Source organism: Glandiceps talaboti, chromosome 23 (genome assembly GCF_964340395.1).
Source record: "Glandiceps talaboti chromosome 23, keGlaTala1.1, whole genome shotgun sequence".
Lineage (NCBI taxonomy): Eukaryota > Metazoa > Hemichordata > Enteropneusta > Spengelidae > Glandiceps > Glandiceps talaboti.
Window position 1 is genome coordinate 10721330 of NC_135571.1, and position 26590 is coordinate 10747919.

The 26590-nt window shown below is 35.8% G+C and overlaps 1 protein-coding gene across 1 annotated transcript; it reads right to left on the minus strand.

Annotated features, from left to right (window-relative positions):
• Positions 1-7550: 7550 nt before the first annotated feature.
• Positions 7551-25536, minus strand: LOC144452722 (protein O-mannosyl-transferase TMTC1-like). Its single transcript, XM_078143868.1, has 18 exons — positions 25175-25536; positions 24116-24293; positions 23290-23363; positions 20825-21001; positions 20212-20284; positions 19498-19601; positions 18961-19159; positions 17639-17760; positions 16997-17167; positions 16244-16357; positions 15612-15761; positions 13760-13974; positions 13245-13380; positions 12215-12359; positions 11295-11432; positions 10657-10782; positions 8016-8093; positions 7551-7842 (listed from the first exon to the last, which is right to left on the minus strand). Exons 1-18 carry the CDS (start codon positions 25534-25536, stop codon positions 7711-7713), a joined length of 2694 nt encoding a protein of 897 aa, XP_077999994.1. The 3' UTR covers positions 7551-7710.
• Positions 25537-26590: the final 1054 nt, after the last annotated feature.

Consider the following 26590-nt stretch of genomic DNA (forward strand, 5'->3'; position numbering starts at 1 on the left):
ACAAGGGAACGATTTTTTGTACCCTGGGGATTTCAGTGACAGCTTTATGAAAAAAGTCAACTATTAATCTTGTTTGCAGTAATAGCAGACAGCGGATGAATTACAGAGACTTGTAGCTTTTATGTATCACCTCAAACATTATTGCGTTCGATGAGGTATGTCTCATTAAGAATCAGGAGAGAAGCAAATAATTTACTGGAATTGTAACTAATATTTGTATTTTGGGCCGATAGCTTTCGACTCATAAAAGTGACTTATATGTTGACAGGAAGTATATGTGATGTATGATCCGGGTCTTAAATTGTTGTCGTGAGACAGACACGCTGTAAATAAAGTCATATGGTCCCTCGAATAAACATTTTACTGTATTTCGTAAGTGTAGAAAACACAGAATGCTAAGCCTATTTCTACCGTCCCTGCCTTGCACAGGTGCCTCTAGCTCTGCTAAGCCAAATGTTCACCTGAAAAGTTAAAAACTTAGACTTTCGCTGTAACTTTGTTCCTTTAAAGCTTAAACCTATGGCCAAAAAGAAGAAGAAAAAAGAAGTTTCTTGTCATCGCGCGTCACTTTAAATACCTCGCGTCGGTCTTTTTTTTCGTGTTTGTGCAGTCCAAACAGTCTGCAAATCCGTGGGGAAAAACAAACATAACCTCCCTCCTTCAGTGACAACAACTGCAGAGTCAATCATGAAACAAGCAAAAGACATCTGTCTACATACACACTTACTCTAAAGTACTAAATAAAACGAACAGTCACTGCCATAAATAGTAGATTGAGTGACAAGTTAAGTTTGTAGAGAATAAGAAGAAATCGCGTCGTCGCACCAGAAATAATTCGCCTATTATCAATATATATAATCAGGGGCGACTGTACTTTTTTAGTCGAGGTAAAAGCATACTAGAAGTTAGAGTACAAATGATTTCTTACAATAATACCTTTTATTTTCCTTTAAATATCTGGTTCAGTTTTTGAGTGCCTCAATTGCATATCGTTGTGTTAATAATACAATATACACCATCGCCACCCCTTTGAGGAGTCTTGAAGTTATTCATCCTTCTACCGTCTAGTTTTGCAAATATACGCTCACGAGATCATACCAACAAGTTGGAGTTCTGGCTAGAAGCGCTTATTTCCAGATCTAGCTATTTCATGTAATATATGTTTGTTCCTCTATCTCACCGCAATGTATAACAGGGATACGAACTTAACACAAATGTATTCAACGTCTTGATCAAAAAGTACTGAGAAATCACGCTGTATTTTTTGGTTCTTACTTCCCCATAGAAATGTCTTCTCTGCATTGTAAGCTTAATTTCTATTCCAGTTTATGACCCGTGACCTTATACCAACTATACATACGTCACCATTTCTTTGTGTTTAGCAGTATTGAGCACTTCAAGCTTGCGACCTTGATATTAGTTCCGGCTTCAACTTCCCCTTTTTGGAGAAAGTTTCCCAAGTGAATTATTTGAGATTCTACTAAGGAGAACAACATTAACGAAGAGACATTTTATCCTAGCTCCATTTCCTTAACATGTTCAGGGGATCCGGGACAGTCATTTCGAAGAGCCCTACATGCGCGACCTCTCTAAAATACAATTATGAAAATCTGCAAAAGGTCTACTGTACATGTACACTAGATGTTGGTGTTGGGGTAAGGTGTCGAATCCGCAAAGTTGTTTAGTTAGCGGTTACGTCTCGCCGGGTCGTAGAAAAAAAAGTGTCGAGAAACACCAGAAACCGTTGAGGAAGAAGGGAATCGATAAGTTGACAGAGGTAAAGAGAAGGAACTCGAGAAGAAGAGATATAGATCAAACACTTTTGGAAATATATTGTAATACTACCGTCATACTGGCAAACCAAAGTATTTTTTTTCCACTAACGCGCGACGAAACAAGGTAACAGACAAACTTAGCACGTATGACCGAGTGTTTTTAAAGGAGTAAACGTTACTAGGACCGTAGGAAATAAACTGTAGTTGAATTAAAGTTGTCCGATCCCTAAAAGCAGTGTTAAATGCCAAAGTTTTGAGCGCAATTCGTCTGAATTTCTTTCATTTAATCCTACCCGGGAACACATTTTTAACTGCGTTGTCGGGCTCAGACAAAAGTTTGTCACTGATGCCACGCCTGCAGTTCAATGCAAAGGTATACATCGCGAAAATAGTTTTTCGGGGGAACTACAAAAGACAACTTTTATCTGTCCAAAAACACTATGATTCTACCACATTTCAGTTATTGTGAAAATAAGTTCAACTTTTTTGACAATTTATAACTTTACTCACCTTAGCTTCTCAACGCAGTCGCATACGGAGTCTTACAAAACTGTCTGCGCGACGCACACAAGGAATGTAGGGAGATGGAAAAAAATATATTAATTTGTCTTGTACCCCAACCAATAAAGTTTGACTACGACATTCCGTTGCTAAACTCTGATTGGTCAAAAACTTTAACAAATGTTTATCGCATCCCATAATATGTATAGCAAATAATGAGATGACGAGATGCACAAATATAGTAATTTGTCTTGTACCCCAACCAATAAAGTTTGAATACGACATTCCGTTGCTAAACTCTGATTGGTCAAAAACTTTAACAAATGTTTATTGCATCCCATAATATGTATAGCAAATAATGAGATGACAAATGCGCATGGGCAGATACACTTCAATGCTGTTCTATGTATCGTCGAGACTAGCACCAGTCCCCTGGGAGATTTTTCATTCTTCTTCTTGTATTGAATATTGAAATGTTTTGAATTTGTTATTCATTTCCAATTTTTGAGACGGAAAATGTGAGTAACTATTCATATATTTCCCAGTTCGTTGCTTTGAGTAGTAGTCTTCCATGGGTTTAGTGTTCACCTGGCTGTTAGCAATCAGGTCAGGTCGCTATTTCACACAATAGAGCACTATTGTGTTAAAAAATTGTTCTCACGTAAAGAGTGAAAAAACGCGTAGAGACTTGAGCAAGTCGACCTCTACGACCATCTCTTTCACCCCAATGTGACATATGGTTGTATAATCATTTGCTTTTTACAATAGACGTATGAACTTATCTAGTCTCATTGCATGCAATCAGTCAGTACATGTTTAACACCGAGATGTGTACTGACACACACACACACACACATACATACATACACACATACATACATACATATGCATACACATACACACACACAAACACACACACACACCCTTATAGTGCTAAAATGGCACATATCTCTAAATAAAGCACACTAGACACAATTATAAATAATTATATATTGTGTAATATTTAATACTACGTATTCAGAATAAAGAAAAACAAAAATCCCACTTGCACAATGACAGAATTCCTCCAAGCCACAAAATCTATTGATAAGAAGTGTTAAAAGGGAACAACACTCCAAGGAAACAGAGAAACTTTCATAAAACTTAGGGTTCTGGAGTGTAATTTCATGATTTCACATCACATAATTTTTGCTTGGTTGCCAAGAAATTGAAACTCTCTTGCACCTCTATTGTTCTTTCAGTGAATATCATTACTCATGGATTTTAGCATACATGAATATTCATTAGATGTACACTGAATATTCATGACTATCTGAAAAATAAACTTTTAGTAATTTCATTTTAAGGTAGAATGTACCTCGGGAACCGAAAAATCAAAGTTCCTCAATTCTCTCAAAACTTTACCATAAACCTACTAGTCGTGGTCCTTTTGAAATAAAAATAGAAGAAATTTTGGGTTTTAATGTCTTGTTTTCAAAGAAATCACCAATCATTTATTTCCCACAGAGTTCACACAGTATTTGGTGGCCATATTGGATTAGAGAACAAATTTGGGGTTTCAATGTCTTGTTTTCAGGGAAAATTGCCAATCATTTAATTTCCCACAGAGTTAACACAGCATTCGGCGGCCATATTGGATTAAAAAATGACTAATTTTTTAGGTCATTTTATTGAGAAAATTTGTACGGTAACCCCAGATTTTGAAAATTCATTTTAACTGAGAATGTGCTGGAGTTTTCATGAACACAGTAACAGCAAAAGTTTATTATAGAGTATTTCCGAGGTAACATACTTTTGATAAAATACAAGCTTTGCTACATTTTGTCTCTAGAGGGCATCATTTGTAATAAACGCACAGTCCTGACTTACCAAACACATAATACATGTACACAATTCTCTGATTTTACATTCTTTTAGCTTAGAATGACAGTAAATTTACAGTCCACAATATATATATACTTCAAATTTGTATCTCTATTAAAATTCAATATCAATAATAATTTCGGTTTTTGTGCCATTTTTATTTTTGACACTTATTTAATATTTCACAATAGCTTTATCAATGACACTTAACCTAAGACAAAATTGGGCAATTTATTAAAATTTGTCAATGTATGTTATCCTTGTTTATATTCTCAATATCTTTTAAAGAGGAACACCACTCCATGAAATTAAGTCATGTTAATAAACTATGGGTTCTGGAGAGTCAGTTCATGATTCATCTACAATTGGGAACTTGCAAACCTGCCATGTTGAATGTTGCACCATGGGAAATATGATAATAAATGCTTATCAATTAGTATTATGAACAATATTGTTGTATTGTTTGTAACCACAAATAATCAATTCATAGTCACCCTGACCATTGTGGGAGGTTTATTTTATCGGTAGCTCCAGATTAGGTATTACGATAACCACAGATAATCCCACACTCCTTTGCATCTGAGCATGCTCAGTCTGGATTGCAAGTTCCCTATTGCTTGTAATTTCATAGAAACATCAAATTGATCTTGCACCTTTCTAGGGTATCTTTACCATGGGACATTGCATCATGGGAGTTAGCAGAAATAATATATTCAAGTTGCACACTGAATATTCATGAATCTACAATTCTAGTCTACAACAATTCAAGCAATAAATGAATTATAATATAAACATGATTTTGTGATACACTAAAACTATACTAAACCATTTCAAACATCATAAAGGCAGTGTGTCTGTCGTGTAATATAATATAAGTTAATTATAACTTTTTAATTTTAAAGGGGCACAAGCTGATTCTATACATTTCGGGCGAGATCTACATTTATGTTGTGGAGAATATATTGTTCATGGTTCCGTAGTGGACAGATCGAAACGTCGTATTCGTGACCAATTTACCGTTCCAAAGTAACTATATTGCACTGTCCTACATCTATGCAACATATTTAAAAGTCACACGCAGTATTCTACTTACTGAAGGATACATAACTATCACTTGCAATTGACTGATCTCAAACCAGGTATTAAGAGATAACATATAAACGTTCTGATGACATAATTTTTGATACATACCAAAAAATGTCGAATCCATACTAGGCAATCAACTGTTCTAAGAAAACCAGAAGACAATTGTAATGTCATCGAAGGCATGCATTGACATTAATATTATACTAGAACTGTTTAATCCAGGCAAGTATTTTCACTCGAGTAAAAAGTTTACAAACTCAGCTTGTGCCACTTTAATCTTTTAGCATAATATTAATACTATTATTTGCACAGTAAAGCTTTTAATACATGGGATGGTAACTTTGGCTTTTACAAGTCCAAAACTACCATATAATTTCCCCTACAATAATAACATACGCATTGTACTTAGTATTGTGGGTTGGTGCAGTCAACACAGTGGAAATACTGTATTCAAGAGTTGATTAACAAAATAGAACAAAACTTTGACCTAAACAAAACAATATATTGTTTGGTTCCGGTAACCCGACCCCACCTAGCTTTTCACTGCCAACCCTAAACTTTTTTACGTATTCGAGTTTCGAGAAAAAATAATAAAATCGCAAAGTCTCACAAGAAATAGTGGATGCGGAAACTGCCATAACTTAAAAGGACAATATAAAACTGTTCTTCCAATCTGGGCTGTACATCTGATAGGAAGAACTAAATAACACAGAGACCATTTGGAAAACAATGGAAAACCTGAACTAGACACTCACATAGAAAAAAAAAAAAAAATAAAATAATAATAAAAAAAAAAAATAAATATGAATGAACAGAATAATGTAAAACATAACGATAGATCATCACCCCAATGTATCACAGTATGGAAATGTGGACTCTGTGACTTTGTTGTAAATAAAGAAATAGTTGCAACATATAATGACATGATTTCTTATAAGTTTTTAAAACTATATTCAAGGGGAACACCACTATAGGAAATAAAGGTATTTTTTATAAACTTTGGGCCTTGGAGCACCATTTCATTATTTCACACAAGTTTCGCTTGGTTGCTAAGAAACACCAAATTGAAACGGTTTTTCATCTGTTATGGTTATCGTTCTTTCATTGGAACACCATTGCATCATGGGTCTTAGTATACATGAATATTCATTAGATGAACACTGAATATTCATGACTCCTAAGAGATTATTTCTTTCAGATAAAGTCATGAATTTTCATTGTTCAGCTAATGAATATTCATATATGCTAAGACCCATGATGCAATGGTGTTCCACTGAAAGAACAATGGAGGTCAAAAAGAGTTTCAATTTGGAATTTTGTGGTTACCAAGTGAAAATTATGGGGTGTGAAATCATGAAGTGAAAGAACCCCAAATTCTGAAAATACCCTTATTTTGGTGGAGTGATGTTCCCCGTTAATTTGTGTTCATTAAAGTGTAATGCACAACTTAAAATGTGATTAAATCAATAAAGTTTGGGCAGTACTTTTGCTAAAATAATCTTTAAATCTTGCACTTATTGGATTTAAAATTTATAATAACTTCAGGTAAATATTTATTATCAAGTTGTTGCCCATGGCAACAGACTGCACCTAAGGAACAACTTGGCAATAATTTTATAATCGTCATTGTTTTCATTGCAGTTGTCAAAATATTTTTAAATAAGGCACTCTTTAGTTTTAAGATTCAGGTGGTTTCAAAGATATATATTAGTACTGGACAGACATGCAGACAGACAGACAGACAGATAGGTGAACATATAGATAGACAGGCACACACATATATGTATATATATATATAGAGAGAGAGAGAGAGAGAGAGAGAGAGAGAGAGAGAGAGAGAGAGAGAGAGAGAGAGAGAGAGAGAGAGAGAGAGAGAGAGAGAGAGAGAGAGAGAGAGAGAGAGAGAGAGAGAGAGAGAGAGAGAGAGAGAGAGAGAGAGAGAGAGGAAGGCAGGCAGGCAGGCGGATACAGACATGCTGACAGATCTATTAGATAGACACACACACACACACACACACTAAGGCATTAAACCTCTGAAAAATAGAGTTGCTTGTCATAAAGGCTTCATAATTAACTAACACCTCTCCCACATAAAGCTCTACACCCTCACCTGCATACATGTATACATGTACAAGCTGCTTTGTACTAATTATAATTCCATAAAATTTCCTTCCCCTCAAACTCCCCCCCCCCCCAACCAACCAACCAACCAACCAACCAACCAACCAACAATTCCACTCGTGGAGGTCAATGCCCTCCAAGCAACTTGGAAGACGGTTTTTGGTTATAACTTGGAAGTTGTTCATATTTTGTCATCTCGGAAGTTAAAATCAAAGTCTTTTTTATTTCTTCTTATTTTTCCTCCTCTGTTTCACACATTCCTTGCTTTCTTCATCTCTTTTTCTTCATCTGTTTTCTTGATCTATTTTACGGATTCCTTGTTTTCTTCATCTGTTTTACGGATTCCTTGCTTTCTTCATCTGTTTTATGGATCCCTTGTTTTCTTAACTTGTTTTTCTATATTCGCTAATTTTCTCATGTTTTCTTTTAAAATAGAACTATCTGGATCCAGTTTCAGTGCAGCTTCATAGTACTTTCTGGCAAGGACAACATCATTCTGAAAGAAATGAAAAAGTGAATATGCCTTATTCTGGTTACCAAAGGTCGGGTCATTCCACATGTTATGACCACAAGAGGGCGCCCCCAAATTGCTCCTAGATTCATCTGTGCTACTGCAAACTTAGGATGTTTTCTCACAATGTACTTCTCTCATAAACTATGTATACATACCTTCATGTGATACATTGCGCCTAGATTCATCTGTGCTACTGCATACTTAGGATGTAATTTCACAGCTTCTTGATAGCACTGAAAGTAATCAGGACATAAATGAAATTTAAAATTAAAATATGTTTACAAATAAAAAATTTCACTCAAAAGTCAAAATATTTATTAAGAAGCAAATTCCAAATTTGGCTGACATCCCAGCATCATCAGGGATGTACTACAATAAACCATATTTCGGTTATAGGAAAGGTGAAAGATTTCCTGGTTTGGCCACTAGGAGTGCTGTTCACAAGCCATTTGTTGACAGGAAGTGAGGGCCAGATAAGTAGAGTATTGGATCATAAAGACAGCAGACACTAAATTACCACTCATTCTCTATGTTGTTCCCACAATACTGTTTTAGTAGTGACTACCAGTAATCAACACATGCCTAACTACTACTGTAAACTCTGTTATGTACATTCAGAGTTCTTTTACACACATTTCATTCACTGCTTCATGCAACCAGTGGCCATAGCACAAATTTTAGCCCCCACTTTGCAAAATCTGGTGCGCCCTGTTTTGGTGCTTACCTGAGAAATGGCTGGAACTTCAGTAACCGGAACATGGCATATTCAGAGGTTATTCCCCAACATATTTCTTCATTCAGCCAAGGAAAATACAAGTGACCTAAGGGGTCTTTGTCACTACGAGTCACTAGACGAGTAGTGACAACCCTTACTTAGGTCACAAGTATTTAACTGGCTGAATGAAGAAAAATATTGGAGAATAACATAATTATACCAGCACCAGTAATATCAAAGAAAGATCGGGGAAAGTTTGGCAATTTTGAACGTTTTGACTAATATTTCGAATGCAGCTGAACCAGTGACGTATACACGCATTGCCGTGATATAGATGCACGCTGTCATGACGTAGAACGACCAGAATTTACATTCCATATTTTTTGTTGAACCTGGCTCGAGCATAGTATAATGACTATATAGTCATGTGTCTCAGAAGAGAGTCCCATTGAAATGAGACAAACAGCTGGGATTTTGATGCTGGTATGAAGTAATATCTTGTATAATCTATGACTGTTATATCAAGTGGCAAAATGTTTTGTAAGTTACAATAGCGGAGTAACTTTCTCAAAATAATTACGGCCCTGTTTATACAGTACTAAAACATCTAACTTACCTTAATGGCTTCCTCTTTATCTCCTACATCCCTGTAATTACTGTCCTGTTTATACACTACTAAAACATCTAACTTACCTTAATGGCTTCCTCTTTATCTCCTACATCCCTGTAATTACTGTCCTGTTTATACACTACTAAAACATCTAACTTACCTTAATGGCTTCCTCTTTATCTCCTACATCCCTGTAATTACTGTCCTGTTTATACAGTACTAAAACATCTAACTTACCTTAATGGCTTCCTCTTTATCTCCTACATCCCTGTAATTACTGTCCTGTTTATACAGTACTAAAACATCTAACTTACATTAATAGCTTCCTCTTTACTTCCTACATCCCTGTAATTACTGCCCTGTTTATACAGTACTAAAACATCTAACTTACCTTAATGGCTTCCTCTTTATCTCCTACATCCCTGTAATTACTGCCCTGTTTATACAGTACTAAAACATCTAACTTACCTTAATGGCTTCCTCTTTATCCTCCTACATCCCTGTAATTACTGCCCTGTTTATACAGTACTAAAACATCTAACTTACCTTAATGGCTTCCTCTTTATCTCCTACATCCCTGTAATTACTGCCCTGTTTATACAGTACTAAAACATCTAACTTACCTTAATGGCTTCCTCTTTATCTCCTACATCCCTGTAATTACTGCCCTGTTTATACAGTACTAAAACATCTAACTTACCTTAATGGCTTCCTCTTTATCTCCTACATCCCTGTAATTACTGCCCTGTTTATACAGTACTAAAACATCTAACTTACCTTAATGGCTTCCTCTTTATCCTCCTACATCCCTGTAATTACTGCCCTGTTTATACAGTACTAAAACATCTAACTTACCTTAATGGCTTCCTCTTTATCTCCTACATCCCTGTAATTACTGCCCTGTTTATACAGTACTAAAACATCTAACTTACCTTAATGGCTTCCTCTTTATCCTCCTACATCCCTGTAATTACTGTCCTGTTTATACAGTACTAAATCATCTAACTTACCTTAATAGCTTCCTCTTTACTTCCTACATCCCTGTAATTACTGCCCTGTTTATACAGTACTAAAACATCTAACTTACCTTAATGGCTGCCTCTTTATCCTCCTACATCCCTGTAATTACTGCCCTGTTTATACAGTACTAAAACATCTAACTTACCTTAATGGCTTCCTCTTTATCTCCTTCATCCCTGTAATTACTGCCCTGTTTATACAGTACTAAAACATCTAACTTACCTTAATGGCTTCCTCTTTATCTCCTACATCCCTGTAATTACTGCCCTGTTTATACAGTACTAAAATCTAACTTACCTTAATGGCTTCCTCTTTATCTCCTACATCCCTGTAATTACTGTCCTGTTTATACAGTACTAAATCATCTAACTTACCTTAATAGCTTCCTCTTTACTTCCTACATCCCTGTAATTACTGCCCTGTTTATACAGTACTAAAACATCTAACTTACCTTAATGGCTTCCTCTTTATCTCCTACATCCCTGTAATTACTGCCCTGTTCATAGAGTATTTCTGCTTTACTGACAGGATCAAGGCTGTTATCAAGTTGTAGAAACTTGTCAAGATAATGTGCTGCCTGAAAGACAAAAAGTATTCATTAAAAAAAATTAAAAACCAAGATTGATAGTCATCAAGTATTTGTTTAAAACATTGACTCAAACTTGTCTTTAAGATGTTTTGCTTGGTTTGAGAATTCAAGCAAGAAAATGCCATGGAATTTCCAGTTTTCAAACTTTTCATTGATTGCAAAATGTTGAACTTGAGCGAAATAACATAAAATTAACCTGGTCACGGTTCAATGTCGTATAGTATAACCTGAGAACATAGTACTGGACACTTTGACTTCATCTGTTTATGAGCCTGATAATGCACCACTGGGTGTTTATTTACTAGGGACTATAAAACAATTATCATATAGCAAAACTTGAGAACATAGTACTGGACACTTTGACCTCATCTGTTTATGAGCCTGAAAATGAAGTTCACCAATCGCATTGATGCCAGACCCCCTCCCCTCCCCTCCCCCTAAACAAACAAAGGTCATGTGTTGTGTGACATTGTGCGACAGTCCCTTAGTGTAGGACCTACCTGTCTATGGTTCTTCATCATGGCATATACACCAGCTAAGTGTCGATATGCCAATGTATAGGTAGTATCCGTTTCAATAACACTGTGCAGAATATCTAAGGAATCTTCAAAGTTGTTAAGTCTTGCCAGGACTTGGGCCTAGAAGATAGGTACATACCAAACTTGTTAATATCACTGACATGATTTGGTGTCTAAAATCTTTAGTACAATGATCCTCTAAAATTTCAAGTTTGCCTAACATTTTGAGCAGTAACCATTACTGGGACAAGCCATTAGCCAAGCAAGTGGATTTGTTATCAAAGAGTACCAATATTTACACATGTGATGATGGGCTCTTACATAACACAAGTAAACAGCTGTAAAAGTGTAGTTCACAGCGTAAGATCATTTCTAAGGAGTGAGTCAATTGAGGCAAACCTTATCTCCGTCTTATATCAGTTGTTATCAATTTATTAGGCTATTATAAGTAATGCTACAAAGAGCTTAGAGATGCAAACAACTTTTATGACATCCGTTTTCGCCAGGCAAGCCCGCGGGTTTGTTGCACTTGGACCGCTCATGGTTTGTGACTGTCATGTCTTTATTGATCAACAGCAAAGGTTAAGGTTAGACAGCTAGAAAGGAGGTATGTAAGGATACATAAAATGTCAAACAGAGGCCATGAACTAGTCTCAGTTTGTAAAAAGTGCCATCTGAGACCAGTCTCAGTTTGCCAGTCTCAGATGGTGAATAAACCCATCTAGCTGAGACTAGTCTCAGTTTGCAAAAAATCATGTACAATTTTGCCAGAATAGCAGAGCAACATCCCGTACGAAAGTCACAAGTTTGCTACATGCATGCGAAAGTTTGCTACAAGCTTGTAGACAGCTTGTAGGGTCTAGTTGAAGATTGCACCTTGACATTGGTAGTACACTACTTACATAGTTAGTTTTCATTTCTAGAGATTCTGGTTCTAATGTCAATACTTCTTTAAATACATGTTTAGCTTTGTGTAGTCTCTCTGTGTTATAATACAAAGCACCTAAACTCTTCAGAGTATCAGCTTCATATTTCACTTCCAATGCCCTGAAAAAAAGTGACAAAATGTCAAATTAACCAATCTATGTACGATTGGATAGCAAAATAGGGACTTTGGAATGGTGAGTTAGAAACACATGTGACATTTTGATCTGTCAGCTATATTATATATGTATGTATGTATGTATGTATGTATGTATGTATGTATGTATGTATGTATGTATGTATGTATGTATGTATGTATGTATGTATGTATGTATGTATGTCTGTGTATGTATGTGTGAGTATGTGTATGTATGAGTGTGTGTGTATGTGTATGTTTGTGTGTGAGTGTGTGTGTGTATGTTTGTGTGTTTGTTTGTTTGTTTGTTTGTGTATGTGTAGTGTGTTTGTGTATGTGTGTGAGTGAGTGTATGTATGTATGTGTGTGTGTATGTATGTATGTATGTATGTATGTATGTGTATGTGTATGTATGTGTGTGAGTGTGTGTGTATGTGAGTGCGTGTATGTGTGCATGTATGTGTATGTGTAGGTGTATGTGAGTGTGTATGTATGTGTGTGTATGTGTATGTGGGTGTGTATGTGGGTTTGTGGTGTAGCATAACTCATTGTCACACTTTTCTAATAATTATTACCAATTATTACCTTACTCTAGGTAAAGGTTGGATAAGTTGTGTGTTAGGGGTAGGGGTGGGAGAATGGAAGTGGGGGTGAAATGTAATTCATCACAGTTTACTAATAATCATTAGTGAGTGTGTGGATGGGAGGGGAAAAGGGTTGGGTGTAACATAACTCATTATCACAGGTTTCTATAAATTATTACCTTACTTTCAAGATTAGGTTTTGAAAGTTATTTGTAGTTGTTGTTGTTTTTATACAGCTACAAAGTAACACATTTTCAAAAGAATGGAAAACACAAATAATTTTCTTACCTTTTAAACATATTTTCAGCTTCATTAGTTCTACCTAGTTTCCTTAGCAACCTTGCTGCATTTACCAAGGCAACAGTGTGGTGAGAGTCAAGTTCAAGGCACTTCTGGTATTGCTCAAAGGCTTCTTCACGTTTTTCTGTAAAAAGAATATTCAGACATTTGTGTATTTCTTTCTCTTACATAAATGGTAGATGAGTTACTGGGAAAAGGACAATAATGAGGACATTGAATTAACACTGGTACAAATGCAGAGATTTGATTGGTCAAGAAATAACCATGCTAAATTCATGTTACAGCACAGTTGGCATGAGTCCAAGTGGCCCTGAATGAGAATATTACACAGATATTTGATTCCAATATTCAATTAGAAATGTCTGCAACATTTTCCAACAAACAATCCACTATAGTACATGCAGCCACAAGAGGGCACTATATATTGGAAAGATCTATACCCTGTTTGACAAAAGACATAATTGAGCCACAAGAGGGCGCTATTTATTCAAAAGGTCTGTTACCTCTTCTAACAAACAAGGCACCATAGTTATTATAGGCATTGGCATCATTTGGTGTCATAGTGATAACTTTCTTGTACAATATCTCAGCTTCATCATACTGCCCTCGATCTAGAAGAATACCAGCCAGACTGGTGTAAGCGTCGGCGTAGTTTGGGTCAATTTCTAGTGCTCGCTGAAGTAATCTCATTGCTTCTTCTTTTCGGTTGCCATGTTTACTGTGAAACAAATTTGAACTTTAGTTTTGAAAAATCAGAAACTGCATACATGTGTGTTAAGTATGTGTGAGTGAATGCACATATACACTGTGTATCTAGCCTCACCAGCTGACTGGAAGGTTGACCTGGCAAGAATTCTCTCCATACAGCCTGTGAACTCAGTAATTCAAATTTCCTATCAGACAACATACATGTTCGATCATTTTCTCAATCTTGACTTCCTAGCTGTATGAACTCAGTGCATGTACAGCTGACCTGGTGATACTCTGTTAACATGGCAAAAGCTAGTCAGAATGTTTGGAAACCCTTTGACTTGAGTTTTGTTGAGACCATCCAGTTACGTTTTCATTTGTGATATATGTACAGCATATTTAATTTATTTCATAAGAATAGCGCCCTCAACCATCATTCAACAAAAAAGAGGATAAATAACACAGTAACTTTTGGAACACAATGACAAATAAAATAGATATTACAAAGATAATAGTATCTTCTCTTTGAGTAAAAAGCTTCGAATACAAAAATAGACAAACTAAAAATTGTAAGTTGATTTCTGGTCGAAAGAAAGGTTATTGCTTTTTCTGGTGTTGGGTTCAGTATAAAATAATTTGGTATTAGTTCATTTCTAAGAGACTGATACAGCATACATACATACTTGATACAGCATACATACATACCTGATACAGCATACATACATACCTGATACAGCATACAGCATACATACATACTCGATACAGCATACAGCATACATACATACCTGATACAGCATACATACATACATACCCGATACAGCATACAACATACAGAGGTATGTAATTCGCCCAAAACTGACCAAGTACGGGCAGAGTTACGAGCTCGTAAGTCTCAAGTATGAGTGACGTCTGAACTCGTAATTTCCACATACGGGTGACGTCATACTCTTGCAGTTGGCCTAATTTTCGATGAGTATGCAGAGGACTCACACTTGTCGTATTCTGCGAGTACGTGGCGAATATCCGAATTGATCGGTCATCCGAACTGACTACGTGTCCCCCGAAAAAATGAGATGCAACGCAACCATTGATGATTGACTGTGATACCGAAAAGATGATAGTCGGTCAGAAGTGAAAGGAGTTCCGTTTCTTTTTCCATGGCCCAATAAAGATTTTCAAAGGTGTAAAACCTTTTCAGCTTCGGCCTACCTATAAATCTGCGATGTCTAGGAAGGAATCTTCACTTGATCGTGAAACTTAAGATAAAGTCGAAAACGATGTCCCGTGTGAACCAGTACCATTGCACGGTGAAGCGGCAGCTATACTTTCTCCATGTTTGTTATGGCTAGAGTCGCAGCCTGATTGTGAACCTACCCAGTTGTTATTGCTCCGTAGTTTACACAGAAATGCAGCAGACAGCCGTGCAATGAAACAGGAACCCCTGACGTCACTCGTACTTGAGACTTGCGAGCTCGTAACTCTGCCCGTACTTGGTCAGTTTTGGGCCAATTACTTACATGGCATACATACATACCTGATACAGCATACATACATACCCGATACAGCATACAGCATACATACATACCTGATACAGCATACAGCATACATACATACCTGATACAGCATACAGCATACATACATACCTGATACAGCATACATACATACCTGATGTGATTTGCCAGGTTAAAGTGTGCTCTGACGTGACTTGGTTTGATCTCTATGGCTTTTCTAAACAATTCTTCAGCTTCAATATTTTGAGATTCTTGTAGCAGTGTTCCTAGATTATTACTAGCACTAGCATGTCTTGGGTATAGTCTATAATTCAATGTTATATATGATATCAATAACCCAAAAATAATGATGTGTGGCATCACAGGAAGAAGATATTCTGGAGAGTTTTCCTTTTACTGTAAATTCTTGAAGTTCTATATATACAGTAGTGGATACCAGTGGTCAACTCTGGTAGGGGTGTGCAGCCAATGGCACCTATATATACATTCAAATAGAGGGAGTTGCCACCCCCTCCCTTCCCAGGAGTCTTTGACCCATGTTTTAGTACTAATCATTTAGCAGAATTATGATATTGTAGTTTGGTGTAATCAAAATTCTTTTTGATTGATTGATTGATACATACATACATACATACATACATACATACATACACACTACATACATACATACATACATATACATGTACGTACGTACATACGTACGTACATACATACGTACGCACGCACACACATACACACATAAACACAAACACACACACACACACACACACACACACACACACTTACTGTAAAGTTGTTCTGTAGTGTTTGATAGCATCATGTGACTGTCCTGTATCTTTCAGATAGTTTGCATAGTTGTAATGTGCCTTAGCATTGTGTGGTAATGTATGGACACCAGACCTACAGGCAAAGTGATAAACCAGTTTGAAAATGAAATTTACATAGTATCATGATAATAGTTTACCATAATAAACAGTAGGTCATGAATGAATGCATTACACCCGCAGTAGCTGCAATCGTGAAGTCTTTGAAACTGTTTTGTTACATAAAATACCCTGCACAGTATTGAGTCACATGTCAATAAACTTATTTGTATAGCTGTGCACATAATATGGTTCTTAATCATTAAATCCAATTAAAGTGAATTTTCAGTCTGCACCCAAAACTCAGTGCCCCGGATTCAAGTGCAATTTCAACTAGTTACTGCACTGCTTATCAGTGGATAAAATGAGCCTCTAATAGGGAACTTGCAAACCCGCCATGTTGAATTTTGCATCATGGGAAATGTGGTAATAAATACTAATCAAATAGTATTGTAAACAATACTGTTACATTGTTTTTAACTACAAATAATCAATTCATAGGCACCCCGACCATTGTGGGAGGTTTATTTTATCGGTAGCTCCTGATTAGGTACTACGATAACCACAGATAATCCCATAGTCCTTTGCATCTGAGCATGCTCAGTCTGGATTGTAAGTTCCCTATTAATATGTACAATGTCCTCAACATCTTAAATTCAAAGTTGATACAACTTACTTGAACAATGACTCTCTAGTTAACCATACTGGATTTCTAATGATAGTTCTCCATGTAAACAATACAGCTAATAACAGAACCAGACCTGTACACAACATAGACAGCGCCCTCTTGTGACAAGACTTACATATATTATCGATACCATGGGTGACAAGAATACAGAAGCCAAGACTGAAAAATACAACATGGTCAAATCATTAAACGGTATCCATGGCAACAAATGTAACTTTATCAAATCGTAAAAAAGTGTTCAATATCTCAGAGTGATTGAACTGAATTGACATTTATTTCCCACAAAAAGAGATAAACATACAAGTAAACATTAACATCCAAAAAAGAAAATGATTTAAAGTTGTGGTTGAGAGACTCGAAAATAGTTTTGAGAAAATTATTGACTATATATATAAAAAAGGAATGTCTACGTACAATATTGTTAATTTATAAATCTTGCTGATCATAGACAGTTGAAAATACAAACAGAGTGGTATACAGTACAGGAAGACTATACATATTTGGTTACCAACAATCTCATAGTGATAATTCTAAATAAATTTCACAGCATAATTTTTGTGATAATGTGAAGATTTTATTTCCATGCTCTACTGCAAAAATTAGCATTTTGTAATTTATTTCCTAACTTACCTAGGAATGTAGAGAATTCTCTCTGCAACAACAAAACCCACTCTGATAAATAAATTGGTAGCTGGTAGGAATGGAATGATTAGAAAAGCTAACCCAGTTAAAATAACTTTCAATTGATGTCTCTGAAAATAAAACAAAATATAATATAGAATGAGAGCTTAGCAAAAGTCTGGTTCGGAGTATGTATTTTAGTTATCTTTACAGCCCAGATACTACCAAACTAGAGTGACTATAGAGTTTCAATTAGGCAGCACAGTGTTACTACCAAACCAGAGTGACTATAGAGTTTCAATTAGACAGTACAATGTTACTACCAAACTAGAGTGACTATAGAGTTTCAATTAGACAGCGCAATATTACTACCAAACCAGAGTGACTATAGAGTTTCAATTAGGAAGCATAATGTTACTACCAAACCAGAGTGACTATAGAGTTACAATTAGACAATACAATATTACTACCAAACCAGAGTGACTATAGAGTTTCAATTAGGTAGCATAATGTTTTTGACTACCAAACCAGAGTGACTATAGAGTTTCAATTTTTTGTAGGTAGCATATTTTTACTACCAAACCAGAGTGACTATACAGTTTCAACTAGCTAACACACAGTGTGTTTTGCATCTTGCAGGTTTTTTGTTACAAATGACATAAAACAAAATACAGACACTGATAGCGTGCAATCATATAAAATGATACATTTGATCTCGCTGTGAATACAAATCAAAATCACTGCTAGATCAAACAAGGAAGATTCAAACACACTTGAAACTCTTTATTTGTGTTCACAGGAGATAAAATGTTACATTTTATGTGCATGTGCACTATTTAGTGCCTGTATTTTGTTTGTGTTATTTGTAACAAAAAACTTTATTATGAGATATAAAACCATATATCGTGCCACCCAATAGGGAACTTGTAAACCAGCCATGTTGAATGTTGAATCATGGGAAATGTGATAATAAATACTAATAAATTATCATTGTAAACAATACTGTTACATTGTTTATAACCAGGAATGATCAATTCATAGTCACCCTGATCTTTGTGGGAGGTTTATTTTATCGGTAGCTCCAGATTAGGTATTACGATAACCATAGATAATCCCATAGTCCTTTGTGTCTGAGCATGCTCAGTTTGGATTGTAAGTTCCTTATTGAAACTCTGATAGTAGTATAGTTGTACAGGTGTCATAGTAGAGCCCCCCCCCCCCCCCCCCCCCCATTCCAAAAACTACTTGAACTGCATAATGTAATCTGTGTTTATGAGACGTGATATTTTCCCTGCACTATATATGAATACTGCAATCAAGTTTCATTTTACCTTTTCTTGGAATAAACATCGTAGACAAAATACACAAAGGATCACCATGGTAACAAGAAAGAAGACAGTGGTCATATTTCTTGGATCTGTAAATGACTCCACCAATGGTATACTTCCCATCTGCCAATCATAGCAAAGGATTATGGGAGCTAGTAGTAACCATCCATTGAAGACTAACAGGAAACAGTATGTAAGAAACCTAGAAAAATAGAAAGAAATAGTCAAGAGAGGGCGCTATAGTTTTGTTGCTGGTGATACATTGACATACGGCTAATACAAAGCATTGGAAGAATCCTACTGATTAGCATATACAACTTTACTGTGTTGCAAACATTACTAATACATGCAACTGCAAAGGATGCTGGGTATAGTGTACTGATGCCAGGTGCAAAGCATGTTTGGTAATGGTACCTTGTACTGATGTCACAAGCAAGGGATGCTGGGTAATGGTACCTTGTACTGATGTCACAAGCAAAGGATGGTGGGTAATGTTACCCTGTACTGATATCAGGAGCAAAGGATGTTGGGTAATTTTACCTTGTACTGATGTCAGGAGCAAAGGATGCTGGATTGTCTTGATCTGTGAATCCAGGTAACTGACCATGCATCATTTTGATTCTGAATACCATTAGTACTGCCAACTATGAATAAAAACAATAACAATAACAACAACAATAATAACAACAACAACAACAACAACAACAACAACAACATAATTTAATTACTAAATATTCCATTACTGTGTAGAGTATCATTATACTTGTCCAAAATTGCCAATTATGATGTAGAAACTAACTTAGTCAATTATCAACAACCCTGGTCCCAACAATGTCATCAAGAGTATGCAAGCTTATCTAGACTTTGGGAGTTCTGGCCTTCATCTCAGCTAATTAGGTCCAAATACAGGTATTGATTACTGCACTACCTTCACATAAATTCTCTGTGGTGGTGGTAGTAATGGGAAATAACCATTACCTTTAAAACTATCAACGTGGTGACAGCGGTGGGATCAAGTTCTCACTATTGATCAGTATGATGACATTACAAATGTAGTGGTGCTAATGAGAATGTTTAGTTGACTGACACAGAGGGCGCACTTTTGTCCTGATTCCCAAATTTGATCACTCCCGAAAATTGCACCATAATACCATCTATCCCATCACTTTAAAGTTATTACACAACGCTGTGTCTCATAAACAAGCTGGTAAATAGATGGTGTGAATACATTGTAAATGACTGGATTCAACTCACCAATAGCAGTATTACACCAAGTCTCTTTACCAATGGATAACATGACTTGGTTAACTTCTTACTTTGAATAAACCTAAAAACAGACATGGTAGCATTAGTGAAATTCTTCTTACCATTATTAGTATTCAACACTTTCATTTTTGTTGAAATTCAAGGTGACAATTTTCAAACATTTTCCCCTGGTGATGGTTGCAAGTAGCACATATAGCACATGTGTGTGTGTGTGGGTGTGGGGGGTGTGGTTGTGTGCCGAGTATGTGTGTATATGTGTGTATATGTGTGTGTTGTGTTGTGTCTGTGGGGGGGGGGATGAGTGGTTACATGAGGGTGCATGTGTATATGTGGGTATAAAGTCTACTGACTACGTCTTACTATTGTGGGTTAACAATGGCTAACATAACATGAAATCTGAGAAATACCATGACATTGGACATTACCCTAGGCTATATCATAACAGTTTCAACAACTTCCCCTACATCTGTTTTCAATAACCACTCATTTAGATAAAACGTACGGCAATTAATATTCACTTAGAGTCTATATCTATACACTTACCTTTGAATTCCAGTTCTACACACCACCAGTAAATCATATACCATATAATATATCTTACCTTTGCATTCCAGTTCTACACACCACCAGTATATCATATACCATACATACACCAAGGACTGTTATGCCATGTTCTTTGATCAACATATTACAGGCACCCAGTATAAGTGATAACCCGAATAAATACGGTGATGTAGTACTTGGGAAGTCTGTAGACGGATTGGGCTGTTGTATACTCCTAGATCAACAACACAGAAGATAATATTAATTAAGAGAAAATACTCTGAGCAAAACGGCATATTACAGTTGCCGAGGTTCTGACCATTTTACACATATGGATCACAAGAGGGCACCCAAGATTTGTGAGGACTAAAATTTGGTCATGGCCACTAAAAATATGGCGATGATGAAGTCATGAACAAAATGTGTATAAAAGAACTCTGAGTGTTCTGAAAATAGCATTACAGGAGTGGTTAGATATGTTTTAATTACGGGTAGTCACTAATAAAACAGAGTGACTGGTTATTTGAGATACAGACCCTGAAATCAATTTGATTGGATTTATTTACCATGTATTGCTACATGTACACAAATATGTTTATCAACAAGTGATATAACGAACTAATTATAATCTACCTATTTATATATACTGGTATCTATATATAATCTAACCGGTGATATAATTTGCCCACTGATTAGCTCTGTGTTTGCTATTTGCCAGCCCCAACTCCCCCAGATTTCAAAACTTAACTTGCGTCTTTTTGTTCCATTTTCATTTTTATTGATGTATGAATTTTTTTTTCTAGTGATGTAAGTGTATTCCTTTGAGTGTGTGACATATAAATAAAACAATACTGTGAAGGGTGTACAATATGCCAATTAAGTCAATTATATCTAACAAAACAGTTTCAAACAAGTCATTGAGAATGACATAGTCCCCGCTATGATTGGGTTTTAAGGAATTATCACTACTCTGATCACGCAACAACACTTGTGAACCTAAATCAAACAGACTTAGATATGTTGTGTCTGCTTGTTGGACATGGAAAATTCGCAAACAAAATGGTTGCCAGGCAGCCATATTGGATCGTATCGTGATGAAAATGGATATGCACATGTATGTCATAGAACACTGTCCTAATACCAACTTTGAATGAGATCTGTTCAAGCATGTCTGAGTTATGGCATTGGACATGGAAAATTCGCAAACAAAATGGCTGCCAGGCAGCCATATTGGATCGTATCATGATGAAAATGGATATGCACATGTATGTCATAGAACACTGTCCTAATACCAACTTTGAATGAGATCTGTTCAAGCATGTCTGAGTTATGGCTTTGCATGGACATGGAAAATTCACAAACAAAATGGCTGCTAGGAGGCCATATTGGATCATATCACGATGAAAATGGATATGCACATGTATGTCATAGAACACTGTCCTAATACCAACTTTGAATGAGATCTGTTCAAGCATGTCTGAGTTATGGCTTTAGACAGGGAAAATTTGCAAACAAAATGGCTGCTAGGTGGCCATATTGAATCGTATCATGAAACAAATTGACGTGCATATGTATGACATTGTATTGTTACCCCTGTACCAAGTTTGAAAAAAATCGGTCCAGGCATCTCCAAGAAACAGCTGCAGACGGACGGATGGACGGACGGATAGACGCACGGACGGATGGACAGACGGAACCCAATCCATAAGTCCCCATCACGGACTTCGTCCGGCGGGGACTAAAAACATTCCAGTTACAGCAAGTACAGGAAACAAGTTCAAATATATATATTAATTGAGAAAAGAAAAGTGACACCGTGTACCGGTAGGATTTGAACCCACATCCCCTGAATACTAGTCAGAGTGCTCTAACCAGCTAGGCTAACATGTCAACTGGTAGATTTCTGTGTGTACTTTTCTATTCTGCAAGGCAAGTGAGAACCTGTACGCATTAACTTATATATAGTTCTTACACATAATGGAATGGAATAGGAAAAGAAGAAAAAACAGACAATACTGTTGCCATAGAAACATACAAGTCAGAAATGATAGAACATTACTAGAAAATTAATGTAGAGAAAAGATAAGTTAAGTTTATGCAAATTAACTTACAGGTAAACTAATGTTAAATTAAAGTCAGTCAGTCAGTGAACACTTAAATGTAATTCCCCAATATTTTTCTTCGTTCAGCCAAGGAAAATATGAGTGACCTAAGGGGTCTTAGGGAACTCCCCTTAGGTTATGAGTATTTTCAGGTTGAATGAATTCAAAGAAAAATATTGGAGAGTAACATAATTATACCAGCGCCAGTAATATTTTTAAAAAATCAGGGAAAGTAATGGCAATTTTGAATGTTTTGACTCATATTTTGAACACAGCAGAACCAGTGATGTAGACATGCATTGTTATGACATGGACGCGTGTTGTCGTAACGTTGAACGACCCGCATACATAGTGCATAGTTTTTTTTCAACTTTTCTCGTGCATGGTGTAATGATTTTAGTCTGCTTTGTTTGGCTCCTACCTTAAAAATGCTATAAATGAAAGTAGAAACAATAAACATGCCATGACATCAGCTCTACCAACGATGCCTGTCACCTAACAAAGTAAATCACAAATGACAACATAAAATTACAAATTAATTACAACATAAATTAAAAATTAATCTAAGCATTAATTAAAAATTAATTACAACATAAATTAAAAATTAATTAAAGCATTAATTACAACATAAATTAAAAATTATTTACAACATAAATTAACAATTAATTAAAGCATTAATTAAAAATTAAAGCATTAAATAATTAAAATTAATTACAACATAAATTAAAAATTAAACATAAATTAAACAATTATTTTATGTAAACATAATTTGTAGTAACTGTTACATAAATTAAAAATAATTTATAAAATAAATTATACACAAATCACATAAACTATATTCAAATGAAACAAATTCCAAAAACTAAAAAATTGTAAAAAAAATTTCATTGTACATACAATAAACATTCTACACAATTTTTTTTAGGTTTTTGTAATTTATTGAGTTACAAACAAGGACTAGGCATGTTGTTTCACATTGATTTTTCAAAGTGAGAAGCCATGATATTATATTTTATAACTTAAAAATAAAAAATAAATACCAAATCCTCACAGACCTGTACAATGTCCCTGTACAATCAATGAAGTATTGTGTATTCACATTTGTATTCACATTCATATTCATATTCGTATTTGTTATCATATATTCATATTGATATACATAAAATCAAGGATGTTATTAAAGGGTGCTGTCTACGTATATATTTCCATGAAACCGCTAACACTGAGGGCGCTGTTTTAATACTTACAGCCTCTGTATGGACTGGATGTGTAGTAAACATCAACGCAGCAAGAAAAGCAGGTCTTATATCCAGAAATATGAATCGATGACAGACGTGAAGAAATAACATAGATACCAGTGTATGCAGGACTACATTCACAACATGATAACCATAGGGATCTAATTCACCAAAATAATAGTTCCATCTGTTGTATAAAGAGAACCAAAGCAAACACCATCAAACATCGTCGTAAACCACAGCACCGTCTAAGGTGCACGGAATTCATTATTTTACAGTGTCGCGGAAGAAATAACAGCTCTGGTTTACAAGAACACATTAAAAAATACAAAATACTTTATTCCCAATTTTCTTAGTTAATCAAGGAAAATATCGGTTACACTGTCTCCACAAGTCAAAACTGACATAGCGTTAATTCACAAATAATTTCATATTTGTAGGGAATATGATTACATCTTCAAGTAATAAAGTAAACAGGGAAAATAATGACAAATCTGTTCTGCTATTTTTTTTCTCAATTGCCAAAAAACAAGTATGTTATGATACAGTCTAAATTTCTTAAAACTGAGAACTGAGATCAAACATTGTATTTTCTGTTGAACAAAACCATGGCATAGGACAAGATCTCTTTATACAATTATATGAATGATATGAATATAGGTAGAACTAGACACAGGATCAATATTTTGTTGCTAGTTTCATGGTAGTAAAATACAGCATAGCCGGCCAGGAAATTACAATTATAGTTGAGTTTCACATGGACACTGTCACTATTCTAAACATAGACTATCTCACCAGTCTTCAGGAACACCGATATTAGCTGTTTTGTATGTACCAATGTCTATTGAATAATTGTACTAGAATATCCTTGTGCCCTCATTGACTACATAGGGTGGATCGCAGTAACACGTCAACAAATGATTAGCTCTATGTAGTCTACGAGGGTCCACAGCACAAGGATATTCGAGTACAATTATGCAGTAGCTATCAGTACATACAAAACAGCCCTTTTAGTGCGGTGTGATGCTCCGAGGACTGTGAGAGGGTCTGTTCTATACACTATCTTACCTGAATGTCAGAACACACAGGGGTCTGTAGGATTTATGACTGGTGTTATCAGACATCCGTTTCCCCCAGAAATCATTGAGGAATATTTCTGTCAGTGGTGTACTTGGTCTCAAGTCCTGGTTATCTTTCAATGCCATGATATCATCATGCACAAATTCACCAGGTAGACTGTTCCAGTAACATAGTAAACTGACTGCAGCAATAATAACACAGTATATCAACTCGCTTAGTTGTGGTAACTCAACACCAGAGTTTCTCTGTTTTTGTATTTTAGTCGGCAATGTACTGTCATTCAACTTTACAGGATTGTTGTTGAGAGTTGATTCAAGTGATGCCTTTGTTTTTCTTTTCATGGCTGCCATGATACTTTTCAACACACAAATATTCACTGAATGTACACTAACATATATAGTGATTGCCCTGGAAGAGTCAAACCTAATGAATGCAATTTAGTCCAATTTTGTCATCGCAAGACCAGGTCATAATATTAAAACTGTCTCTGTATCTAGTAAAGTCATTCCAAAATTGTGAAATGTTATCAATATTATCAAGATTTTGTAACTTGTTCACTTTGTAATATTTGTATGTTTTCCTGTATCGTTACAGTGTATACTGTCTGATGGGCTGAGGTCTAGTACTGGAATAAAATGAACTTGAACATGGTTGCACTTGTACAAAAATAACTCATTTGAGGTTTATAATTAACTGAAACGACCCAGTTGGATTAGGGTTAAAGATTGAGGTATAAATTATTGTTATTGTGCAAAACGGATGTCTGGCACAGCTATAATAGAACAAGTTTGCCAGGAATAAATGAATTTTCCTGTGTAATTGTAATCTTTACGACTCCATCGACAACTTCAAGACACTATACTAATGCGAGAACCTGGGATTGAAACCCTGGCCGTAATCACAGTAGTGCCATCCTAACGAATTCCAAACATGGGGTGCGGTTCAGCCAGTCCGTTACAGCAGACGACCACAGTTCACAAGTTGTCAGGCGTGACTTATCTTCAACTTGTACTTGCAGGCAAATAGCTACATATGGCAAATCCAAGGTTGCATAAGGGTTAATTATGTGTTATTTAGGTCAATCATTCCACGGAATGTAAACAATTAACTCTCTGTCAGACACTCGTACTCATGGTGCCAGACACGTAAAGTAGTGCAAATAAGTTCACTGACTTCAACTTCCGTTACCTCGGGATAGCCATCCATTATTCGGTGTTAATTTACCGTGTAATAATATCCGACTAATTTACATAAACAATAAACGCATGGACCCATCTGCTTCCATGAAACTGCTGAACACTTTGAACTCAGGCGAAATGTTGTCAAAATTCTGGAAACAAGCCCATGCTGCTAGCTGCTGTTATCAATCAACAGAGCCGTTCCATACTTGCCTACTGAGCATGA